This window comes from Emys orbicularis, chromosome 10, assembly GCF_028017835.1.
Source record: "Emys orbicularis isolate rEmyOrb1 chromosome 10, rEmyOrb1.hap1, whole genome shotgun sequence".
Lineage (NCBI taxonomy): Eukaryota > Metazoa > Chordata > Testudines > Emydidae > Emys > Emys orbicularis.
In genome coordinates, this window is record NC_088692.1 from 88,980,159 (window position 1) to 89,007,213 (window position 27,055).

General features: G+C 42.8%; 1 protein-coding gene across 1 annotated transcript; it reads right to left on the reverse strand.

The window, feature by feature from the left end:
• Positions 1 to 14,392: 14,392 nt before the first annotated feature.
• CIAO2A (cytosolic iron-sulfur assembly component 2A) lies at positions 14,393 to 27,055 on the reverse strand. The gene is made up of 5 exons (XM_065411999.1): positions 26,870 to 27,055; positions 22,079 to 22,243; positions 17,672 to 17,721; positions 16,302 to 16,347; positions 14,393 to 14,634 (listed from the first exon to the last, which is right to left on the reverse strand). Exons 1-5 carry the CDS (start codon positions 26,994 to 26,996, stop codon positions 14,537 to 14,539), a joined length of 486 nt encoding a protein of 161 aa, XP_065268071.1. The 5' UTR covers positions 26,997 to 27,055; the 3' UTR covers positions 14,393 to 14,536.

Genomic DNA, 27,055 nt, shown 5'->3' on the forward strand with positions numbered 1-27,055 from the left:
GAAATCTTTGGGGTAAAGCTGTAGAGTAGAGTCTCCAACAATCTGCTAAATGAAATTCTGGTCATGGGGTTTTCATGAGGCCTTTTTTTTTTTTTTTTTTTTGGATCATCACTGTCTTTCATAAAATGCAGACACGAGAAAAATTAGAGCTTCTTGTTTTGATACGTTAAATATGCCTTAACTCAGGCAATGAAACATTCACAAATGTTTTTGTACGCCATGATTTACGGTTGAAAATTCCTAGAAAGCAAGAAACAGACAAAGGACTCAAAAAGATTTGGTCTGAGGTAAACACAGTACATTGTCGAAACAAATTTGGCAAATTAAAATGCGTACCACCACCAATATACTGTGCAGTAGGGGAAAATCAGTTTCACCAGTTGATAGTTACTGAAGTCTGTATTGTAAAAAGTGTGAAAACTCTCTTGTACACATGTAATAACCCAATTCATACTCAGATCAGGACTTTGCACATGTACATCCCTGCATCTTGAAGAACTTTACCCTGTGAAGCCAGTTAACCCATCTAGAACCAGGCCACTTTAGGTGTGTTCAGAACCATGCTTTATACAAGCTGTTTGCAAGGAACTTGAAACACATACATGGATCCAATTATTGGATAAAATACAGGAGGTAACTGTCCCACTCTACTGGGCAATGGTGAGGCCTCAGCTGGAGTACTATGTCCAGAAACCCAAAGTGTAATACCTTCCACAGTGATTCATATGCACATTGGCAAAGATGGGTGACAGGACTGAACCCTGCAAGAGAGCCCCAGGACAGATGAGCATGGCCCAATGCCACAGGCTGGGATCTCTCTCTCTCTCTCGGAGAAAAGAACAAAACCACTCAGCAAGTTCCTGGGTACCCCAACCAAAGCAAATCGGTGAGTCAACAACATCACAGTCAGTAGTATCAATATTGGCATATAGAATAGAATCGGCACAAATAGAAGTTGTATCTCAGTACATGCAGAGATGAAGCTTCAGGGCAGCCAACGAGCAGATTAATTAGTGGCGATTGCCATTTATTCCAAATTCACTGGTATGATGGTTTTACTAAGCTAAATTGGAGCTCATGGGGAAGGGGGGGAGGAATCTACAGTTACACTGCACTTTATCATTCTGCTTTAATGACCTAGTGTAGCAAAAACTGAAATCTCATCCTAAGAAAACATCCCCACATGCTTTTCATATAGAGGACATTATTTTAACAGCAGCAGTTACCATTCCAAGGTTCTGTCCAGCTGAGCAAAAGAGAATCCCTCCGCGGTTTGAGGATGCTTAGTAACGACGCTTTGTTTGGAAGCTCTCTCTTTGAGTGTGTGCCATACACAAGAGGTAAATGCTTCCAGCGGGAGTTTTCAACACACAAAGTCCCCCTGTAGCACTGCACTAATGGTTTAGGTTTGGTAAAGGTGGTCTTTACTTTTATTCCATATATTCTTTATTTTTTTTTTTTGAGACAGGATCAAGCAATTAACTTCCCATGCAATCCCAGACAGAAGATTCCCTTCAAATGTTAAAGGACTGAAATAGTTCACAGAGTCATATTTTGTGGGGTTTCATCTTAAGGTTTGTGTAAAGCATTTGTCTAATAAAACTTCACACTACCAATTTGAAGAAAGATCTAATGAAGTATTTATATGGGCCCCTCCAGTTGAAGTCAGTGCGAGCGGTGGGTGCTCAGAACCTTTGAAAATAGAGTGCAACCTCTCTCCTCTGGACACCCAAAATTAGCGGATCTGAAAATTTTGTCCTTAGTCACAAAATGGAGATGACATTCAGCTGGTTTTGTAACTAATATACAAAATGGTATGTGCAACTTCCCCCATTTTTTGCTGTCTCTGGTATTGTATCTAAGAGGATTCCAGCCTCTAGGGGGCACAGTTATCATTGTCCCATTCTTTCATAAAAAAAATTTCTCCCACTCCTTGTAGCTTGTAGGCAAGTTGGAATTCATTCAAATAACATTGTGCCTTCAGGCTGGCTTTATGGGGATTATTATTAAAATGGTTACAAAATCCTTGAAATCTCAACAGATGTTTGCAATGAATTTCAAAACGTTTGCAACAGGCTAACAGACCAAACCTTCTGTAGCAATGACCACTTCCTGACGAACGGTTCTCTAGTTTGCTCTGAAACCAAAGAGAAAATATCACATATGGGCCAGATGATCTGCTCTGGCTTCTGACTGGTACATACATTTACACCATGCAATGAACTGATGGGCGGTGTCAGTGGTGTCCTTACCCCCCTCCCCCTTGTGGAGGCCCTCCCATGGTTCCACGTGGGGGCAGGTCACTAGCAGTTGGGAGGGGGCAGTAGGAAGATTGCTGTGCAAGGTATCATCTCTCCAAGGGAATTCCAGCTCTAAATTCATGGTGACATCATCATTTGAGGGTGGTTCCCTCACTACAGTGTGAAATTCCTCTCAAGGGAGAATCTGGCCAGCAGCAGTTCGGTATGCTAGGGTCTGTCACTCACGCTGTTAGAGGGGCCCGAGCCAAGGGTGGCTGGGAAGCACTGCAGAACCACAACAATCTAGCTGCTCTCAATGGATGCATGGATTTGGGGGCCAAAGCCCCTTCTTATTTTGCAGAGGAGCCAACCCTGGGAACGAGCACACTCAGACTGAGTTTCCTGGTCTCCTGCATGGGAAGAGTTGACCCTCTTCATACTTATAATAAAGAAAAGTCCCAAATGAAAATGTTTCCATGCTGAGAATTTTTTAATGTATTTATCAGGTATCAAAATAAAGGTCAGCATCTTCTCATCTGGGTCTTTTGAATTTTTAAAAATTTTCAAATTCCTCTCCCATGAAGCTACTCTTACTGTTTATATGTAATTCTGCAATCTACAGCAACATCATGTTTCTTACATTAACCAGACTCTACAGCAAACAGTAACTTAGTCACCTACAGTACAGTTAATGACCCTCTTAAAGACCAAATTTCTTTGACTTAAGACTGATATTCCCCGAGAGGATTCACATTAGATACCCAGATTTCAGGATATCAGAATCATGAGAAACTCTCCCTCTCCTCTACCCCTATTACAATTCCAGTCAGACTAAAGGACTGAGTAGCCTCTTACTGCAAATGCGTAAGATTAGCAGAAGTGGGAGTTCTCAATATATAGAATGGAATATTCACCCATCAGCCCAGATGTTGAGAGGTTATTCAACAGTCATCTGAAATATAGAAGCATGTTTTAGTCCATTTTTCAGAAGCCTGCTACAGAAACAGGTGCATTTTTGACACTCCTGGAGCCCCCATTCTGGTTTATTTCAATTGTGAAGAGATATGGATACCAAGCATTTAACGTTAAGTCTGTTCAAAGGTGGTTTAGCAATTGTACATCCTCTGTGGTACAGCTGCATAAACTTAGAAAAAGCAGTTCTTCTAGACAGTTTGATCAGCAATCATGGCTCATCTGTGCCTGTGGCATTCTTGGCTTTCTGGATTGCTGTGTATGTCCCCTTCCCACCCATGAAGCTTTACAGCCAAGGTCTGATGAATTTGTCCGGTGACCATAAAGATCAACAGTAGCCTACAAAACAAGTATCATCTGATCTGCAGGAAGAGCTTTGTGATGGGGCAGTGCCCGCCTGTAGCACAACTGGTGTGTCTGCCTCAGTTTTCCCTTTTATTTCAGAGTCCCCAGTAACTCCACTCAAGCTTTCCACATATAACTAGCTCTTGGCAGGGTTAATTTATTACAGAAGTCCCATACATGAAAATCATAACAAGAGTCCCACTACCATAATCCAGCACAGTCCAAAGAATGCATTCCATCTTTCAAATCCCAACTGTCCATCGACACCAAGTACAGCTCCGGCATTTCACACCACACCCCAGCTCCCCAGCATGGTGCTAGCATCTCTCCTCAGACCTCACTCCAGCTCCTCTAGCTGGGGTGGTACTTTGCACTGTTTCTTTCCCAGGTACGGTTGCAGCTCTTACCCAGAGACATCATTAGCCTCACCACCGTCTTTCCCCAGCTTTCAGCTTCAGCTCTCTGGCTCAGAGCCCCACCAGGGATCTCAGTCTGCTGCTCTCAACCTTCAACCCTCACTAGCTGTGAAGAGCTGTAGGCAACCCCTCCTCCTCCCTGACTGCCTTCTGCTTTCTTCAGCCTGCTCTGACCCCACTGCCCATCTAGGAACTCTCACGGTTCCCTCCACCAGGGGCATCCCCTCCCTGAAGCGTTTCACCCAGCTCTGCTTCTTCGGAGCTCTCCCTCTCATTGCTGTGGAGTCCCCACTCTCTTGCCCTTGAGCTGGCTCCCACCTGTACCTCCCAGGGCAGCCCCACCCTCCTCCTTACCCTCAGCCAGGGCACAGCCGGACTGGAACAGGAGAGATGGGCACATTTCTGTCGCTGATGTAACGCCTGCTCCACACAAGGTCAAAGACGGTTGGGGTTAAAACAAAGTCCAAAGTTCTCACGGGGGTGATGAAGGAGTCCATGTTTCCTCTCAGCAGCCTTTCCGCGCTTTCGAAAACACGTGTCCTTGGTAAGAGATGGCCGCCTCCTCTGTCTGGCGCTGGGACTTATGGGGTAATGGTGCTGCACTCTGATTGGCGGAGGGCCTTGGGAGGCGTTCTTAGTGGGGTCACACGACTCCCTTCCGGAGGGGTCACCCCCGCCCCGGAAGTCCCCCTGATTGGTCAAAATCTCCTCTCGGGGCGGTCCTTTCGGCACAAAACCCCTCCTGATTGGTAGAGGGGGGAGTTCTTAGAGGGGTCACACGACCCACTTCCGGACGGGTCACCCCCGCCCCGGAAGTCACCCTGATTGGTCAAAATCTCCTCTCGGGGCGGTCCTATCAGGACGAAACCCCTCCTGATTGGTGGGGGGAGTTCTTAGAGGGGTCACTTGACACACCTTGCTTCTGGTCAGGTGGCACCTTGACCCCAGAAGTAATACCCCCATGGGGTGGGACTTCCGGTGGGAGGGACCAAGGGGTCAAGGGGCGGGGCTTAAGGAGTGAAGAGGCGGGGTTAGGGTTTGATTGATGGTAGGGCCCTTATACTACTATTAGTTCTATAGAGTTGCATAGATAGTCTCATGGTTTAATATAATGTAAATTATTTAATTGTAGCCAGAGCCAAATGGCAACTGTCCTACATCTATATTATGTAAGAAATATCAGATGGTCTAGTGGATAAAGCAGTGGACTGGAACTCAAGAGACCTGCTGGATTCAATTCACTTCCTGTGTGATATCAGGCAAATCATTTAATCTATGCAGTGCCTCAGTTTCCCATCTGTAAAATGGACAGAACCATCTTCCCTACCTCACCAGGTGTAGAGAGAATAAGATCCATTAATGATTGTGAGTCACTCAGATACTACAGTAATGAAGCTATGTACGTTGATACACACAGGGCACATCTCTGAATAAGATCACATCAGTTTGTGTGGCCATAAAATCAATCCTTTCAGGGGCAGGTTATTGCTTACAAGCAAGAAGAGAGGAAGACTGATTATGTTTATAAAATTAGTTCCAAACACCAAGGACATTTTGGGTGGTCTGTGTTTTTTTTTTTTTTTTAAATGCTCACGTATGTCAGTTGAAAGAAAACTATTTTTCCAGGCCCAAGACATCCCTGCTATACATATACACCTCTACCCCGATATAACGTGGCCCGATATAACACGAATTTGGATATAATGCGGTAAAGCAGTGCTCCGGGGGGACGGGGCTGTGCACTCTGGCGGATCAAAGCAAGTTCGATATAACGTGGTTTCACCTATAACGCGGTAAGATTTTTTGGCTCCCGCGGACAGCGTTATATCGGGGTAGAGGTGTATGTGCATTTGCACTCATACTCATTTTCTGGGGGACAGAGCATAGTCTGCCTTTTGAATTAGTGGCTGCTGCCTAAAGGTTCTCAAGGTACTACAAACAATTACTGCAAATAAAAAAAGTGTTTATTTTTCAAGCCTTTTTCAAGAAAGAAAAAAAAGAAAATCTATCCCCTTGTCTCAAGAAGTCTAGCAACATACAACTCATTTAAAACCCAAAAGAATGCAGTCCTCACCATATGAGTCAAGCAAGAGATGCTGGCCAATCCAGCAGCACCCTCCCATGGCTCCATGAGGAATGGCAGTGCTGCTCTTCTGAAGTCAAAATCATAAGCTCTCCCCCTAGGCAGAGGAAAGGTGCGTACTAAGGAACATGTCCGTTCCTTATCTTCCCCCACCATTTCTAAGAGCACATACTATACATGCAGATAAAATTACATCACCACTTACCGGCAAAGAATATTAAACTGTTTTTTGTCTAAATTAGAAGCACATTTTTAAAGGGTAAATTGGTTAAGTTTACAATTAGTGAAGGAACAGTCAGAAGTCATCCCCAAGAGATATATGCAGAGAAGTTCCAGACACAAAGGTTAAGTGTATCAAATCCATTGCAGCCGCAGCTGCTCCTAACTTCTGAGAGTCAGGGCTGGGCAAAATTTTTTGTACTAAAGCTTTTTTGGGGGGGGGGGAGGAGGGAGACCCCAAAAAAATGTAGATCCAGTGATAGAGATGTTTTGCAAATCCCATGATGCCAGATTTTTATTTTTATTTTTTTTACTGAAACAAACACCTACAAAATTCCAAATATGTCAAAGTGTTTCATATTGACATTTTCACAACAAAGAACTTCAATTTTTCGGTTCAAAATGACTTGTTTCAAAATTTCCTTTTAATTTTTTTTAAACAATAAAAATGTTTTAAATGGTCAAAATCAAAACATTTTATTTGACCCAAAATGTTTTTCACCCAATTTTTCAAATTGCCAGCAAACCTAAAAACCCATTATTCACACAATTCTAGTAAGCTCCACAGCTCTCAATTTAATAAGCAGGAAATGCTACCTTCCCTCACCTGTACTGCTTACCTGTAAAAGACATAAGAAATGTAAATGAATTAGTTGCTCAAAAGTTAATATTAAGTTCTAGAGCTGTCTCTCCAAGTGGACCATTATTTGCAACAATTGCATCACAAGGTCACAGATTGTAGTGGATTTAGATGCAAAGTTAAAACTAAACAAAAACTTCTGAAATCCTCACAAATTGAAGTCAGTTGGACATTCACTGGGATTTTTGCATCTCAGTTCAATGTGTTCTAAGACACATACTTCCATTTAGAGCACACAGGCAAGAAAAAATTGTAAAGGCCAGCAATCCAGAGCAACCAAAATCCCACTTTGAACCAAAAAATAAAAACTACTTGCTCCTGACCTAAACTTAAAAGCCATGCATTCATGTATAACTAAATAAGAGCAACCCAGAATTCCCTACTCAAAAAATCATGTCTATGACCTCCAATGATCATGCCACATTGTATATAACAGTGATTACTGCCCAACCAGTTAAACCCTTCACCAGAGTCAATTCCGCCTTTGGGCTATATTCATCACCTTGCAGAACTCACCAGGACATCTGCAGGAATTTTACAGAAAGGCAGAACTTGGCCTGTGGAGCGAAGAATTTTGCCAATGGGGAAAAACAAAGCTCTTATTTTAAGGCCTGAGGCAGCAATTCAAACCCTTCCAAGGAAGAAACTGAGGCACATTTATCTTTTCAGTCTTTTCCCGCCACCTTTCCCTTGGTCAGATTGGTTTCTCCTTTTATTCCATCCCTGCAATTCTTTCCCCATGTCCCTTACAGAGTTCTTTTCATATACACGGTCCTGCTTCCTATTAAACTCTTCCTCAAAAGGATCCTGCTGCTGTCACTGCGCTTTCTCCAGCTATCCAAATCCACCTTCAGTTGCTATAGACTCTTGGGATTAATGTTCCACCTCTCCCCAACTGCCCCAGAACTTTCCAGTTCCAACATCCCAACTGTCATTCCAAACTCCGACAGCATCTTCTGATTACAGCATCCGTGCTATTTTAAAGGGAGGCATCACCCAAAAAACATTCTGCTTTTGCTCTGCACAAGTCAGAGGATGCAAATATCACTCTGGGTGCAGGACGTCACCTAGAGCTCAAAGTTAAGGCTAGTTGTTTCCTTTTGGAGGGCACTAAATGGCCTGCTACTTCTGAGTTTCTCCTAGGACTCTGTTTAGTCCATTGGATCCATAAGCTCTTCAGGATGTGTGTACCTGCCTAGCTGTATACGCCACCTCCTACAAGAGTACTTCAGAGATGTAGTGAGGATTTATTATGTTTGCAATAGTTACTTGAAAATGTAAAGGCCCTGCATATGCACAGATATTTCCATTCAATAGCGCATATAAAGAAACTGAGGAGGAAGATTAGTTTTTATTTTCAGTCCCGGTCACGCAAATGCAAGAGTTTTAAATGCACATAAGAGGCTTGTTTGTGCACTTAGGATAAGGATATAACAACTCAGTTTGGCTATAAAAATTGACAATAGTTTTCTTATTTAGCACAAACATTTCAGACCTAAGTTGTCCTCAGACAAGGTACCTTAGGAAGAGTGTCCTCTTCTGGTCCAAGAGGTGAATATAGCTGAACCGCTCAGTAACAGTGATCATAATATAATTAAATGTAACATGCTTGTAAGGTGGGGGGCAGTGAATACCAAAGAAACCCACCACAGTAGCATTTAATTTCACAAAGGGCAACTACATAAAAATGAGGAAATGGAAATTTAAATGGAAATTAAAAGGAACAGTCACAAGAGTGAAATGCCTGCAAGCTGCATGAAAGCTTTTTAAAAACACCATAACTAAATGCACACCCCCCCGTCTCTCCCCCAAAAATGTAGGACCACCAAAAAAAATGCCACCGTGGCCAAACAATGTGAAAAAGGCAGAGGTAAAAAGGCATACTTTAAAAATTGGAAGTTAAATCCAACTGAGGAAAATAGAAAAAGAGAATAAACACTGGCAAGTCAAGTGTGAAAGTATAATTAGGCAGGCCAGAAAAGAATTTGGAGAGCAACTAGCAAAAGACACAAAATCTAACAGCAAAAAAATTGTTAAGCACACCAGAACCTCAGAAGCAGGACGCCTGCCAAACAATCAGTGGGGAGCACTCCTGGAAGAAAAGCTTGTTGCAGAGAAGCTAAATGAATTCTTTGCATTGGTCTTCCCTGCAGCGGATGTGAGGGAGATTCCCACACCTGAGCCATTCTTTTTTGGTGACAAATCTGAGGAACTGTCCTAGACTGAGGTGTCGATAGAGGAGGTTTGGGAACAAATTGGTAAATGAAACAGGAATAAGTCACCAGGACCAGATGATATTCACCTAAGAGTCTGAAGGAACTCAAATGTGAAATTGCAGAACTACTAACTGTGTGTGTAACCTATTGCTTTAATCAGCCTCTGAATGAGAATAGCTAATGTAACACCAATTTTTAAAAAAGATTCCAGAGGCAATTCTGGCAATTACTAGTTGGTAAGCCTAAGAGTCAACATGGCTTTTGCAAAGGGAAACCATGCCTCACCAATCTATTAGAATTAATTGAGGGAATCAGCAAACATGTGGACAAAGGTGACCCAGTGGATATAATGTACTTGTACTTTCTGAAAGCCTTTGACAAGATCCCTCGCCAAAGGCTCTTAAGCAAAGTAAGCAGTCATGGACTAAAGAGGGAGGGTCCTCTCATAGATCAGTAACTAATTAAAAGATAGGAATCAAAGGGTAGGAATAAATTATCAGTTTTCATAGTGGAGAGAGGTAAATAGCAGGATCCCCCAAGAATCAGCACTGGGACCAGTGCTCATAGACTCATAGACTTTAAGGTCAGAAGGGACCATTATGATCATCTAGTCTGACCTCCCGCATGATGCAGGCCACAAAATCTGACCCACCCACTCCTGGAATAATTCTCTCCCTTGACTCAGCTGTTGAAGTCCCCAAATCATGATTTAAAGACTAAGTCGCAGAGAATCCTCCAGCAAGCGACCCCTGCCCCATGCTGCGGAGGAAGGCGAAAAACTGTTCAACATATTCATAAATGATCTGGAAAAAAGGGGTAAACAGAGAGGTGGCAAAGTTTGCAGATGATACAAAATTACTCAAGATAGTTAATTCCAAAGCTTACTGTGAAGAGTTACAAAGAGATCTCACAAAACTGGGTGACTGGGCAACAAAATAAGAGACGAGATTCAATGTTGATAAATGCAAAGTAATGCACATTGGAAAACATAATCCCAACTACATATACAAAATGATGGAGTCTACATTATCTGTTCCCACTCAAGACAGAGATCTTGGAGTCACTGTGGATAGTTCTCTGAAAACATTGCTCAATGTGCAGCAGCAAAAGGTCTATCAGAATGTTAGGAATCATTAGGAAAGGGGTAGATAATACAGAAAATATCATAATGCCACTATATAAAGCCATGGTATGCCCATGCCTGGAATATTGCATGCAGTTCTGGTTGCCCCATCTCAGGAAAAGATATATTGGAATTGGAAAAAGTGCTGAGAAGGGCAACAAAAATCATTAGGGGCATGGGCAACGGGTGAACCCCACTTCAGGGAGGCTAACCTGCTGGCCTGCTCCTTCTGCCCACGCCCCACCCCACGCCACCAGAGGAGCCCCACAGCCCCCCCCTCCCCATGCTGCCGGAGGAGCTTTAGCCACCCACTGGCAGGCCCCCCAGCCCAAGCCACTGGCCCGACTCCTGGGCCGGCCTAAGCCACCAGCAGGCAGCCCCAGCTCCAGGCCGCCAGTGGAAGCTAAGCCCCCGCTGGCTTCAGGGGAGACAGGGAGCGAGGCAGTGCCTCAGGGCGGAACATGGGCAGGGCCACAGCTTGGGTTAGGGGAGGCTTAGCCTGCCCTGGCCTTTGATACTCGCTGCCCGTGATTAGGGGTATGGAACAGCTTCCATCTGAGGAGAGATTAAAAAGACTAGGACTGTTCAGCTTAGAAAAGAGATGACTAAAGGGGGATATGATAGTGGTCTATAAAATCATGAATGGTGTTGAGAATAGAGAAGTGTTATTTGCCCCTTCGCATAACACAAAAAACATGCGTCACCCAATGAAATTAATAGGCAGCAGGTTTAAAACAAAACATAAGGAAGTATTGCTTCACACAGTCAACCTGTAGAAGTTGGTGCCAGGGAGATGTTGTGAAGGCCAAAACTATAACTGGATTAAAAAAAAAAAATTGCGTAAGTTCCTGGAGGATAGATCCATCAGTGGCTATTAACCAAGATGGTCATGGATGCAACCCCATGCTTTGGGGGTTCCTAAATCTCTGACTGCCAGAAGCTGGGATTGGATGGATCACTCAATAAATTACCCTGTCCTGTTCATTCCCTCTAGCACCAGCCACTGTCAGAAGAGAGGATACTGGGCTAGATGGACTATTGCAGTGACTCTCCTGAAAGGGGTACAGTAGTCTGGAAAGGTTGAGTCTGATGTGTCTTGTGTACCCCCAAATTTAATCTCACTTAAAAACTACTTGCTTACAAAATCAGACATAAAAATACTAAAGTGTCACACCGCTATTACCAAAAAATTGCTGACTTTCTCATTTTTACCACATAATTATAAAATAAATCAATTGGAATATAAATACTGTACTTACATTTCACTGTATAGTATATAGAGCAGTATAAACAAGTCATTGTCCGTATGAAATTTTAGTTTGTACTGACTTAGCTAGTGCTTTTTATGTAGCCTGTTGTAAAACTAGGCAAATATCTAGATGAGTTGATGTACCCCCTGGAAGACCTCTGTGTACCCCTGGTTGAGAACCACTGGACTATTGGTCTGACCAAGTATGGCCATTCTTATGATAATGATTAGAAAAAAATGCTTTAGTAAGAATTTCAAACACTGGAATTCTAAAAACATATCCAGAAATCAATCTTTGAACTGCAACAGAGGGCTTGTTCCAATAACTATTTTAACCATAGTTTACAGTTCCTAAGTAGTAAAGAAGTGATATTTAAAATTTAAAAGTAGAAGAAAGCACAGAGTATGTCAAACATCCTTCATAATAATATCGAGTAAATAGATCTATTAACCATGTAGAGAAAACAGTAACAAAGCTAATTGTGATTGAGACAGGGCAGCCATATTGCGAGGTTGGCTCCAAACCTGGCGTTCTATCACACTCCAGAGATAACTAGAAGAACAAAAATCAATTCCACCTAAAAGTAAATTTGAAATACCAACCTCTATTACTATTTTCTCTCTGTGCTTAACTGAGCAGCAGATGCTTCTGCTGTAACCACAATCAAACTGGCACACAAGTAGAATTGCATGTTCAACAAAATTTGAATATAGGTACTTTGACATCAAGGTGATTAGCATGGTATAAATCCCCCAAAAAGAATTATTCTTATCAAGAGAGATCTTTTGGAGGACTCCATCATTTATATCTGTTTTTGATACATAGAAAGACATTATTAGTGCAACAGACCAGCAAAAATAAATTATATAAAAATAGAGACTTTTACAATATTGTATGAACATTCAGTTATACAAATAAATACAGAAAGGTTCCTATAGTAACATGAATCCATAATAGATGGAAGAGTCTGGAATCATAGATAGCATGTTCTTGTCTCCATAACTGGTCACCAACACCAATATAAATTATTAATAGCATGGTCTAGTCTTGGCTATTCTCAACTTCCTTCTCATTATGGCAGAAATTCTGCCCAGATTGCATATAGGCTCTAAGTAGTTAAGTGAACAGTAATTGAATTTCAAGTCATACAATTTGGACCTATTCAAATGCAAGCAGTTCTTTAAAAGGAAAAATAATTATTTTTTGATGGCAAGAGTAAAGACAAATTGTTATATAGGCTGGGAAGACATTGACCAAAAAAGTATAGGAAATATCGATTCCCTTGGAAATATAGCCATCATATAACTTGGAGAGGAAAGCATCATTTAAATTAGTTTTGAAGTTTTTCTAAAAACATTAAAAGAATCAATCATACTCATTAGATCATTTCTAACTAATACATAAACTCTTCTTGAGTGACATTTTTTTGTGTGCAAGAAGATGTTATGCTGTTCTGTAATGGCTACTGCAGAAAATGCTGACTGATGCACTTGATTAAAGCTTAACATAGGACAGGTTTCTGTGCACTTTCATTCTCCAGAATTACTTCTTTTCTGCATTTTCCAGCAGGTGTTCACTCCCTAAATATTTTATAGTGTTTTTTTTAAATTATGTTTATTCCAAATTGCAAAGACAAAAAAATTACTTTTAATATTGGTTCCTTTCCTAATTAATCCAGATTCTTACATGATGTACCTATCTCAGCACCAAGTCAGTCTATGGAATTTCAGGATATTACATAAAGCTATATAAATACATTTAAAAATGGTCAATTTAGATTTTAACTTATTTATCAGCTATAATGGTACTTGATTAGATTTGCTGTTTTCTAATTATTTCATTTTACCAGAACCGATTCCAGACAGAAACACAGAAAATACAAGCTCCAATTGACACTAATGACTGGTAGATTGAGTAACTTCTTACAAATTAATAAACTAACCAATGTGAAAACAGTCAGAGATACTGTTTCATAAACATTTTATTTTTACTTTATCAAGTGTAGTTTAATGTTATAGATATACTTTAGAATTTTATAAAAGAGAGTTTTACTAGTGAGGCATTACTGCAGCATTCTTAAATCTTTTTAGAAAGGGAGGGTAGGAGATCTTTTAGGTTTGAAGATTAGCAGAGAGAGACTCAGTGGAGTTCTACTGTATCAAATCTGCTAGTCCCATGACTGAACTCTGATCAGATTTTAAATCAACATGCCTCAAACAATTTGCATAAACAAACAAACAAAACAGCAATGAAGTGGTTAGCATGTGTCACTCCATTTGCTGCTAAAATCTTCTGAAAAATTCTATTAATATCATTTGGACATTATGGCCATACAAGAAGTGCTTTTCTTGCTGACATAAGAATAAAGGTTAAAGAGATTTGAAATGCAGAAGTATTCATTTAATACTTTGAGTACACTACTATTGATCTGTTGACCATTTATAAAATATATTCACATTTAGAGCTTCAGCTAGTGTTTTACATTTAGTTTCTATTTTTATGAGAAAACATTTTACCAACAGTAAAAACACTTGAGCAAAATGTTTACTTCTCTATTAGTTACCATGCCAGGAGAGTTTGTAAAATTAAGAGCACAAACATTCAAAACAGGAAGTGGCTTTTCATTATAAGAATCAATTTTATTTATTTATTTATTTTTTAATTATTTTTTTTTTACAGTGTAGTGATTGAAACATATTCCATTTGAGCACAGTGGAAATTTAACCTGCAAAATTGATTTTGTATCACAATGTGCATCAGAAGAAGGCAACACAGCTGGTTCATAATAACTAGTTAAAATATTTATCTTTGAACACTGAATATTACAAATTCTTTAGAACACTATACACTTCACCTAATTTTATATACTGCTAGCCCCCTTCTTATAATTTACATTCGCTTTATAAATGGTTTCTTTAAAAAATCATGTGGAAGGTACAAACAATGTAAGTATTAAACTCAAGGCCTTGAAGTTTTACAAATAATTAAACCAATGTATCAAAATGATCATAGCTCTGTGGTTACTGTAGCTGCTAGTCAGGTTCTGTAACACACTGCTCCACAATTTCACGCAAGTTTGGATTCTCCATCGCAGCTGCTACTCTCTCTTTGTCATTTATTTGCTTGTTGACTGCAAAATATCAGATGAAAAGTTAGTCAGAGCCATTTTACTGAGGAATTCTTGTATAGTAATCACATTGTGCTAGGTACTTGACCCTGCACTGAGGTAGGTCCCTGAAATCTTTGTAGACAATAGCAATCTCAAGCAATGGGAATGGGAGGCAACAGACAAAAGGAATAAGAAATGGATTGTGGCATCTTTCTTCTATCTTATTTTAATTTTAAATATTTATAGGCAGGACTATAATCACTTTGCTCTATGGGGAAGGGGACTAGGATTTGTATAATAGACTTGTCCGAAGAAGTGCAGCGCAGGTAGAAATGGAGATGGCAAGATAGACCTGTACAAGGAGATGCTCCTGGCATACCGGAAACACACAGGAGTGGGAAAATGACATGAAAGTGGTGTTGAACTGGGAATCTTGGATGGAACAAAGAGGGATTAGAAGGGGATGAGGGGCAGAGAGGCAAGTGGGAGAATGATCACACACAGCCACTAGAAATCACTATCACTTTCATGGCATTTCTAGTCCAGGAACGGAATATGTAACACCCTGTTTATGCTGGATATTCTGCAGTCCTTAAGTAATATAAAATGTGTAGAGCCACATCTGACCCTAAATTCCTCTTAACCCTTCACAACAACTGGACAATATGGAACAAACATTGTATTTTGCTTCCTTGTAACAGAAAAGCCATCATTGAGACATAATAGCACTAATACTCATTTCTTACATCTGTGTCAATATCCTGATCTTGGGTAGGAATTGTCAAAGTTGAAATTTTATGAGCTCTAAATTTTGCTTTTAATTTCTTAGGCTCCAATATCCCTGCATTTGGGAACTCAACTACCTGTTCCCATTGAAGTTTTGCTAAAGTTGCATAGATTTTAAGCCCAGAAGGTACCATTAGGATCACCTAGTCTGCCTGCCTGCAGAACACAAGCCGTAGAATTTCACAAAGTGATTCCAGCATCAAGTCCATAACTTCTGGTTAAGCTAGAGTGTAAAAATCAAGAGTGGATGTTTAATAGCTCCAAGTGATGGAGAATCTGCTGCATCCCTAGGTAAATTGTGTCAATCTGAATTTCTCTAGTTTCAGTTTCTAGCTATGTGACTGAGAGAAAAGAAAAAAAATCCCAAGCGCACCCCAAATTTTCCATGTTAAAAAAAACATTCTATTCAGGTTTAGAACAAAAGAAGTGAAAGGTCAAAACCTGGCATGAGCAGAGTCTTTCGTGGTTCTTTTTTATTTGGAAAAAATTTGGTTTTATTTTAATAAAGACACAGTTTTACAATTGAGATTTTCTATGGCACATGCTTGCCAGTCCAGTTCCTCCACATTTTAAAAACCATAATAAAAATAGTCTAGCATTAATACAAGATTGCAAGATCAACCACTCAAAGTCAAGAAATTCCAGAAATGTACTTAGCTGTACATATGCAATACTTCCTATTTATTTCTCCCCCCTTTTTAAATGTAATCCTCAACATCTACAGTAATATATACTAGATGTGCAACATGAACAAGTTTGAATTTCATTGCAGCAACTTAAATTTTGAGATTTCCCAGTGGCATGCTTCATCCTGCAACTACGCCACTGCATTAATTCCTAGGGTGGTGGGCCACACACAGAGTCTGAAGCCACAGTTATTCAATTTATAAAAATCCACTTACTGTCCTCCTCAGTGGAATGGGCACCTTCAGATATATAAATTTCCAACTAGATAAGAAATAAACAATGTTAGCCACACACAGGAATAGCTGTACTCCTGCACACTGTTGGGAAAGAGAAATATCTGTATAAAGTATGCACACTGATTTAACAATTAACATTTGTGAACCATCCTATCCTGTTGTACACAATAGGCAGGTCTCAAGCTTTTTCATCGTCTAGATTTTACGAGAATGTCTTACAGGCATCTCCCCTCCAATTTACAGCCCTATTGGTAATCACGCCTATTGGTGGTCAAACTGAGATAACCATATCAATTACTTACATGGCTAAGTATTACTAGGAAGGTACTTAAGTGTATGTTTAGTTTTCTTTCAATGCCGTTAAGCAGCTGGAAATAGGGAGGAGAGCCAGCACTATCTTGCCAGCCAGCTCTCTGTAAACCACAAGCTAGTGTTCTGTAGAGCCTGATTTAGGAGCTGTTTGTCTAGAGGCTACAGGAACTGCAACTGTCACTTCCATGAACAGCTTATTTAAACACATTTGGAAAATAAGACCCTTTCAGGGAGGAAATCCTTAGTGATATTTACCACCCCCCCTTCTTTAAAGCTCCTTGTCACATCATTCTCAACTTTTGCCAGTGGGGGCTAATGGGGCTCTCTGTAAAAGTGTCAATGCAGTGTGATGCTGGCCAGTGTCAGATGATATATTGGACTAGGTAGACCACTGGCCTGATCCAATATGGCAATCCCTGTGTTCCTATTTAAATTATAGGAATAAGAAATCTCATTTCAAATCCTGGCTCTATTCCTACCTCTTCAGTGCTTACAAATTCTCCAAGCAAACTCACTATAAGATCCCATTTCCCTTGTTTTTGTTTTGCAGAGAATCCTCAAACGAACCGTGGAGGGCACCTTTATTCCTTAACTGGAGTCAGAATTCAAACCGATGCTGGCACGTTACTCACTACCTTACTTCCAGGTCACCTTGTCTCGCTTACTCACTCAGGAATCATTGGGGATAACAACAACCAGTTATTCCAAAAGTACAAACAAACCCAGTAACTAGTTAAACATTAATAAAATTCACAATCCCTGGACGCTTTGAAATGTTCCTGGGGCCCATAATTCTTTCCCTTGAATTAGCATTAGGAGGACTTAGATAGATATTTGGGGTTGTTTGTTTTAAGATGTCCTGTATTTTCCACAATCCATCCCCACCATGTGCACTATTTAAAAACACCAACAGACCATTTTGACCACAATTTTAAAACTAAGTAAGCAATCTTGCAGTTTGTTTCGTTTTGTCATTTGGTGTTGGGCATACATCCACATGCAATCTGATATGAGAATGGTAGAAATGAATACTTTACCTTGTGCTTAAAAGGCAAACATCTCTGAAGTTTTATTCGCAAACAAAGCCCTGTTTAAAAACAAACAATAAAAACCATTTTTTTCATTGGCAAGTTCAAGAAGTTCTGTGGATGATTTAAATAATTTTTTTGGTCTGCCTAATTTCCAGTGTCACCCCTGCAGCATTCTCAGCAGAAAGACAAATGAATGACAACGGACACCCTCTGACCCCAATATATGGTCCTGCCAGATCATCGAGGATCAGGCAGGATAATAGGGAAGCCTGTTCTGTGCCTGCTTTGTACCTAGAGAGAGACTTTAGTCTCCAAGCACCTTAGAGAACTATCACTCCTCTCCTCTTGTCTACATTCCTGTACCAGAGGTTCTTTCCTACTATTGTGGCCGCACTTAACTTCTGCTGAGTACATAATGCAGCTATTTCTTTTGGAAGATACTGAACTTCTAACAAAAGAGAAAACAGTTTGACAAGAACACAATCTTGGGACAACTTGGGGAGCAGGAAATTCTTCTGTCTCCCAAGTGTATCATCTACCCCAGGTAGCCATCCCTTGCCTAATTTTCAATGTACATTAAATTATTTGTTGAACTCTGAACATGTGCTCAGTTTAGATTAAATCTTGGATTAATCTAAAAAACCAGCAAGTGACACATCAGTAAAAAAAGTATTGACTGTTTACATTAGTGGTCTCAAACTGGGGCCGCCGCTTGTGTAGGGAAAGGCCCTGGTGGGCCAGGCCGGTTTGTTTACCTGCCGGATCCGCAGGTTGGGCTGATCGCGGCTCCCACTGGCCGCGGTTCGTTGCTCCAGGCCAATAGGAGCCACGATCGGCCGAATCTGCGGACCCAGCAGGTAAACAAACTGGCCCGGCCCACCAGGGGCTTTCCCTACACAAGCTGCGGCCCCAGTTTGAGAACCACTGGTTTACATGTAACATTCAAACACAATGTTATCTAAATTAGGCCTTTCTATTGTACCCATCACTGTAGTAACTATATGCTTTTAGTGATAAATTAGGAGATTACATGCAACTAACCTAGAGAGAAACATCTGAAATCTAATGTGTTCATCTTCGTAATCATTAGCATAGGGCAGGCAGATGAAGAGGATGCTTGAATCCACTAGAGAGTATGACATAACAGGCAAGCACCCAGTAATTCTTTGGGACAGAAGACCACTACAAGTATGTGACCCATTTTTCAACGACCTGGAGATTAGCCACTGGACTGACCAGGAGACACTCTCAGTTACAGCAATAACCCTCCCAGCTACCAGTTCCTTTCAGAGAGTAAATATCCAGGCAGTCATAGACTTCTTAAAAATATATTTGTTTATTCTAAATTGAAAGAAAGTAAAGAGTGCCCATACACAGGTTCTGAGCACCCTGCCAATTAGTTAAAACAAAATGCAATACCAACTGCTCAACCCTTCTATCAAGCAGCAGTAGAAATACCAACACCTCAATACATTGGCCCATGCCTCAAAAATCACTTGAAATAAATAGGCCCTCCAAGATGCCCTGGAAGTCTGGGCTACTTCAGAGCAGGGACAGGAGGGGATTCCAGAGTCCTGGGGCCTGTATGGAGAACACCCTGGCAGCCATTCCCCTCTCTATTATATCTAGGCTTGGATCAGATTTTTAATTGGTAAATGTCAGTAAATGTCGATCTCAATGTACACATACAGACCAATGAAAAATATATTTCCATTGATAAAAATAAAAATTTACAAATAGGTACAGTAAGAAAAATTATGCTTGAGAACTTATTTGAGTTTGACTTAAGGATATTTACTTTAGATATTTAGACACGTGATGTTGACAGTGTGTGTTTTAATGGTTATAAAGCTTTTACTTTTTGGATCTCAACATGTCATTAAATAATTATCTGACTCCCCCCATTATCAGACCAGCCCATAATTTCCCACAACTGAAAATTAAAGAAACTATAATTTTAAAAAGTTTAAAAATAAGCATTGATATTATCTGTCAAAATTGTAAAAAAAAAAAAAAAAAAAATTCAATTCTGCCAAACCCAGTTCTATCAAGGAGGATAGAAATTCAGCACCACACAGACTGTAACTCTCAGTAGGCTGGTCCCAGGCTATTTAGGGCCTACTAGGTAAAAAGACATAAAACAATTTAAAATCAAGTAGTCTGTGCACGAGAGGAACTCTGACAAACTGCTTATGGCTTGTACTCTTACATGTGCTGCATAGCTGCTTAAATATACTTGCTGTAGCTCTTTCCTTTTACAGAATGAGGAACTGTGGAGAAACAGAGGTTACTCAGAACACAAGAACACAAAGCCTGTGGAAATCAAACCGTGGTGCTCTAAAACAGTCAGCTACTTTACTTCTCAAAAATCAGAGTAAAAATCTTCAGACTATTTAAATACATATACTGTAAGTAATGCTCATAGAATCTGTTTTTTGTAAGGGCCTTTCTACACCAGCAAATTGCCTGGAATAGCTACTGTGGAATAGATATTCCATACTAGCTTCCAATATGAACACTCTTATTCTACACAAAGGCACTAAGTGTGGAATAGAAGAGTGTCTATACAGGGAGATAGCATGACCAACTGCTGTGTTTCAAATTCACACCCTATTTTATTTCAAAATCGCTTCCCTATGTAGATAAGCCCATAGTAAATAATTAGGTAGCTGCCAGTCCTAAAATAGGCCGATTAATTCTCAACCATTTGTACTTCATTTTCCCATACAAAGAAGTGGTGTGATACTTCAGCATGATTTGCCTCTTGGTTAAACTCAAACATTTATTTTCCTTTAAGGAAAAAAAGTATTTAAAATGTAAAATGAGAATCGTTTGTCTGTGTTAACTTAGAATTATAAAGCTTGCTAATCTTGATATGTTATATCTAAGCAGCATAACTTCAGAGAGCTGAAGTCTAGTTTCATCACAGGAAGGAAACAGGATGAACAACATCCCAACTAAGCACATAATCAAAGAAAATAAGCAAGAGTAGTATAATCTTGTTCTACTTTGTGATCTTTTAATAGTACATAAGAGGGTTTGTTTTTATTTTTAAGATCTGACAAACTGCTTTTCTTTAAACTTCTGTAGTAATGCCGGAACCATGCAAAATTTCGAAACATACCCTTCTAGCCCAAGGAAAAATCAACTCCTATCAGCTATTCATATTCAGGAGGATACAAGCTGGGTAAATATACAATCCCTAGATTGTAATCAATAAAAATTAAAAATATAACTTCAATTTTTAACAGACCTAGACACAGGAGCCATCACAGATCTAATCCCATTGTATTTTCTTCAATGCAATTTTGCATGAGTAAGAACTGCTGAAGAGAGCCCGATATGTTATTTCTCTTAAATCAGTGAAGATTAATCTCTTGAGACAAGTCTACACCATAAGCCACATTGCTTTACTCCCTATTCATCATATACTACCAAGGCACAGTATTACTCAACAATCACTGTTCTACATTCATTTCAACACTAATGCTTCCCCTTTCCCCATTATTTCTAAAGTCTGGCCACCAGTTATCTAAGGCAACCTTCGGCTGCTTAGCTAAGAAGCAACAAGGCAAATACTGAAGCCCTATCTGTACTGTGGCTTGTTAAACATTTTGAAACACCTAGAGCAACAGTAAGCTGTTAAATGGTTTACTTCCACACCAAACCATATTACAGCTACACCTCTACCCCGATATAACAAGACCCGATATAACACGAATTCGGATACAACGCAGTAAAGCAGTGCTGGGGGGGGGGGGGGGGGGCGCTGCACGCTCCGGCAGATCAAAGCAAGTTCGATATAACGCGGTTTCACCTTTAACGCAGTAAGATTTTTTGGCTCCCGAGAACAGCGTCATATCGGGGTAGAGGTGTATATTCAGAAGTTGTGCTACAGATTACCTTAAAGGGACTAGTCCAGTATCATTGTTTGCACTACCATACGTAGAAAACATCTGGCTAAACTGAACTGTAAAACAGTGGTAGGTCCATATCCGCGACAGCCATTTTTGAAAACTGCTGTCAAGCCCAATACTATTCAAACTAGTGTGGCTAGGACCTAATAAGCAGCAATCATGTAGACGTAACTCACAATTCCTTTTCTTCCTCTCTTAACTCAGTGCTTCTTGGAACTACCAAAGCACAAAGAGGATTTTTGAAAGCCGTCATCCCTGAACAAGACCTACAGGATCTTTTTGCTTCATAAAATGCTATTCGGTTTAAGAAATATTGCAATATTTCTTTTGACTGCTTTGTATAATGCTTTCTAATATACAAGTCCAAGCAAAAAAAAAAGTGAAAAAATACTTTATTTTTATTAGCGTTACTCAGACGAACCTCCATTGCATTTGGTTTACTGTTGCACATTTTAGAAGAAAACTATTAGGCCATTTAAGGAAATATGAATCTTACCAATGAGAGTTGCCAAAGAGCAATGAGGTACTGTTGGTGTAAACCTGATAATAACGAGATATTCATCTTCCCCTATCTCGTGCACTTCGACACAACTTTCTGTTACCACTTCCAGTTCTTCTAAAGTGTTAGGCTTCTCTGGATCCCGGATAGTTCGAATTATATCTAAAGCAGAAGGACATACACCAGAAATGAAATACCTTTTATAAATTAGAGGATTAGGGAAAAAGTCATAGGTTTTTAACAAGTTGTTCTTCCTAGCCTAATTTTTTCAACTCCTCTCCAGGAGAGGCCTGGTTACTGAAACATCTTGCTGACTCAGTTCACCCAAGAGGAGCACAAACCAAAGCACCTGTATCTCACCATGTCTGCTCCTCTCCATACAATGCAAACATTTCTACAGTTCATGGTCAAAGAACATAGCATTTTACTACCTACAAATGGAGTGCATCAGCTCTACACTGTTTTGACAGGGAAAACACAGACCTTACCCAGAACACAGTATGAATTTAGTTTATAGTATTATCTTATTACATCAAACCCTTTACCCAGGGCAATGTGATTGTTGACACCTCTCTCTTACTGAAATTGGTATGCTTAGCACTTCACAGAAGAGTAAGAAAATAAGATCCTTGACTTGAGGAACTTCTGATATATGGGTCAAATTTTGCAAGATTCTAAGCCACTCTTGCTCCCAAAAAAGTCAATAGAAGTTGGAAAGACTAAGCATTTTCCAGGATGAAGTGCTTACAGTGTAGATTCAAAACTATTACAAATGCTAAAGGACAATTCACAACCCGAAAAAGAGGTATCCTCCTGTTCATAAGTTTAGGTCATCCAATCACTGGACAGAAACAATACTATACGATTTCCGTGACCAAATATACACAGTGAGGAATTCATGAACAAATGACAGGATAAAATTTGTTTGTATGATCTGTCAACAGTTGCAAATAAAGAATAAATTTGTAAAAATCATTATCTGATTAATTTCAGATTAATTCAACCTTGTTAACAACCTTTTATTTATTTATTTATTTTTTAAATCAACCTACTATAGATGTGGCTGGCTGGAACCCATACTACAAACCTAACCTGTTTTGTTTTTTTTTAAATGGGTATGCCACGCAAACAGCCCCAAGCTCTTTCAGTGGAGAAGCATTCCAGCAATGAACTCAGAGTGTGCAAAAGGACTTTGATTACATTGTTTGAGTACTCAGTGTGGTCATCTCAACTGGCTTTATATTCTGTCGGTAGACTGCATGAGAAGTCATTTTCTAAAAGTAATATCTCAAAGCCCTTTGGTGAATATAATATTCACCCAACATGTGTGATAGCATTTAATGCTGGCAATAAAAGCTAATATTGAATCAAATACCGTAGTCACCTTTTCACAAACTTGTTAATATATAAATGGGCCAAATTCAGCCCTGTTGTAATGCCATTAACTACAGTGGAGTTAGACAAGGGCTGAAACTGACCCATTGAACTTTCCTGCCATGAAGTTTTACCGACAGTCAGTGACTCATCAGTTTACACTTAATGTATGTCCAGGAAGATCTGTTGCGTAATAAAAATCAAGAATCAGAGTGCCTTCTTCCCAGTAAAATTCATCTCTGAACAGTGTTAAGATTTTAGAGTTACTCAGGGCTGCCCAGAGGATTCAGGGGGTCTGGGGCAAAGCAATTTTGGGGGCCCCTTCCATAAAAAAATTTGCAATACTATAGAATACTATATTCTCGTGGGGGCCCCTGCAGGGCCTGGGGCAAATTGCCCCACTTGCCCCCCCGGGCGGCCCTGGAGTTACTTAGTATATTAAAAAGGCTATGTTTCAGATAGCATATGGGATCCAAATACTGAGTATCTGAAGTGCAGCTAACAACCTGAATTAATGCCAATGAAAAGCGTGCCACTGATGACCCACTCAAGTCTGCAAACATCCCCCTCTCCATCAGTAATTACAACAGAGTGGCTCTAGAACAGTGTGCACAAGGGCTTCAATCTGGCCTCCAATTCAGTATTTGCTATTTTTTTGCCCTCCTAGCTACAAACTAAATCTAAATTTGATTTATAACGTATGGAAGAAATGCTTTTGCCACCAGATTTGGTTTTAATATTTAGATTGTGAACTAGATGACTTGTGGTTTGGAATTGCTCCTATGTTTATAGGAAAATACTACTACAAACACAGTATTTGTATTGCATTGTTTTACAACTGTCTTGGAGAGCTGGAGATTAAGGATGGAATTTACAAAGGAGCTAGAATCCATGTAAAGGGCCACAGAGGACCCTAAAATTGGATAACAAATATTTAACACCTCAGCAGAACCTCTACTAGTTACAATCACTAGGATAAAAGTTACAGGGGCTATCAAGACTCACATTGTGAGCACATACTGATTGCCCCCACCCATCATTTGCTCCTCACCCCCCTGCTCCTCTCAGCCCCCTGGCTGGACCCCGTGCACCTCTGGCTCCGGGCAGTCTCTGCTTCCCATCACCTGTGGGGCTCCGTCTGTCTCCCGGGAGCTGAGCTGTCTGGGACTGGTGCAGAAGCCTGGCCAGTCTCAGCCAGGTGTGTTTGTGTGGGGGGGTGACAGTGTGGGGGGCTTGCCTGTGTCTTGAGAGAGCCTGGCCGGGGCAGGCCTTAGTCTGGCTGATCGTGCCACTCCTGAGGGGCCAGTGAGTGCGGCCGGGTGGCAGGGCGTGGGGAGTGGTTCTCTGGGGAGTGCTGGGCTGTGAGGTGGCAGGGAAGATCTGTGTGTGTTGAGGCACCAGGGAGAGGGGGTTCTGTGGGAGGTGCTGGGCAGTTGTGGTGAGCCTGTGGGCAAGGGTGGTGTTGTGCAGGGTGCTGTGCATATGTGTGTGTGTGTGTGGGGGGGTGCTGGGCGTACGGAGGGCTCTGGCCACAGGGAATTGGGGGGGAAGGGTTCTGGTGTTGGGGGTGAGAACTGTGTGGCACGGCAGGGGCCCGCCCCCAAGGGGAAGGGGCACGCTGGCAGCACAGGGCTGGCTGGGCCACTGTGCATCTGGCAACTGCCGGTTTGTAACTAGTGCCCTCGCACTGGGCTGGGCGGAGCGGGGCTGCCCCTACCATGCCCCGCCCCATTGCCCCGGGCTGGCCCCTCGCTCTGGGGACTGACCTCCCCACAACATGCTCCACTGCCTCCACGGGGGCCCACAAATATATTTGACACCTGGCCCACAAAAGGTTAATCTGGCCTGTCTGCCCTTTCAGGAGCTACCAGCCTCACATTAACTGCCAAGGGTGTCTGGCCTGTGCCCTAGCCAGAGGGATGAAGTAACAAGGTAACTTCCCAGTGGAAGTGACCCTGAGAGTAGCTCACCTTACACCAGAGCTGAGCAGCGGGGACAGCTTCCCACCCTGCACAGATCTCAGGGCCAGGTGGGTCCCCAGGCACCTCTCTCTCTGCCCCACTGCATCTGGCACCAACAACCCATCCCAAAGCTCTCAGTATCCAGAGCGCACACACACCCCTTCCTCCAGAGCAGCCACCCACCCGCCAGAGGCACCACCCATCTGCCCCTCCCCAGGGTAACCAGCCGCCAGGGCACTGCTCCCCCCAGGGCACCAACCCACCCACCTGCCAGGAGGATCGACCCATCCGCCCCTCCCCAGAGCAACCACCCGCCAGGGGCACCGCTCCCCCAGGGCACCCACTCACCTGCCAGGGGCACCAACCCATCCGCCCCTCCCCAGGGCAACCACCCGCCGGGGCACTGCTCCCCCCAGGGCACCCATCCACCTGCCAGGAACATCGATCCATCCACCCCTCCCCAGGGCAACCACCCGCCAGGGCACTGCTCCCCCCAGTGCACCAACCCACCCACCTGCCAGGAGCATCGACCCATCCGCCCCTCCCAAGGGCAACCACCTGCCAGGGGCACCGTTCCCCCCCAGGGCAACCACCTGCCAGGGGCACAAACCCATGTGCCCCACTCCAGGGCACCCACCCGCCAGGGCACCGTTCCCGCCAGGGCACCGTTCCCGCCAGGGCACCGTTCCCGCCAGGGCACCCACCTGCCAGAGGCACCGACCATCCGCCCCTCCCCAGGGAACCCACCCACCTGCCAGGGGCACCAACCCATCCGCCCCTCCCCAGGGCAACCACCCGCCAGGGCACTGCTCCCCCCAGTGCACCAACCCACCCACCTGCCAGGAACATCGATCCATCCACCCCTCCCCAGGGCAACCACCCGCCAGGGCACTGCTCCCCCCAGTGCACCAACCCACCCACCTGCCAGGAGCATCGACCCATCCGCCCCTCCCAAGGGCAACCACCTGCCAGGGGCACCGTTCCCCCCCAGGGCAACCACCTGCCAGGGGCACAAACCCATGTGCCCCACTCCAGGGCACCCACCCGCCAGGGCACCGTTCCCGCCAGGGCACCGTTCCCGCCAGGGCACCCACCTGCCAGAGGCACCGACCATCCGCCCCTCCCCAGGGAACCCACCCACCTGCCAGGGGCACCGCTCCCCCCAGGGCACCCACCCACCCACCTGCCAGGGGCACCAACCCATCCGCCCCTCCCCAGGGCAACCACCCGCCGGGGCACAGCTCCCCCAGGGCACCCACCCGCCGCCCGCACCATAGGACTGGAAGGGACCTCGAGAGATCACCTAGCCCGGTCCCCTGCACTCGGGGCAGGGCGAATTACCTAGACGCGCCGCTCCCCGCCCCTGTGCCCTGCCCAGCCCCCGAGGCGCCGCCTGCCCCTGCCTGACCCCCTCGCCCCGGCCCGCGCTCCCGGCAGCGGCTGCGATAGTCACCATACACCTCGAGCGCTCTGTCCTGCTCCATGGCCGGGCCCCCCTGCGCATGGTACCCGCTATGGAGCCCGGAGAGCCGCAGCACCCTGCCCAGCGTGTGCGACAGCAGCCCGGACACCAGCGACATCCTTCCGCTCCGCCATCGGAGAGAAACAGCCCCGCGCGGCCACCGTCCCTGCTGCCCTC

What these genes read in the sequence shown, in the direction of transcription:
- CIAO2A (XM_065411999.1), bottom strand. Translation starts at nt 26,996, where the DNA reads ATGTCGCTGGTGTCCGGGCTGCTGTCGCACACGCTGGGCAGGGTGCTG. An exon ending in CAGAGCGCTCGAGGTGTATG is followed by an intron (nt 22,244 to 26,869) that starts GTGACTATCGCA and finishes CTTCTGCTTTAG; the next exon opens with ATATAATTCGAACTATCCGG. An exon ending in CTCTTTGGCAACTCTCATTG is followed by an intron (nt 17,722 to 22,078) that starts GTAAGATTCATA and finishes GTTTTTAAACAG; the next exon opens with GGCTTTGTTTGCGAATAAAA.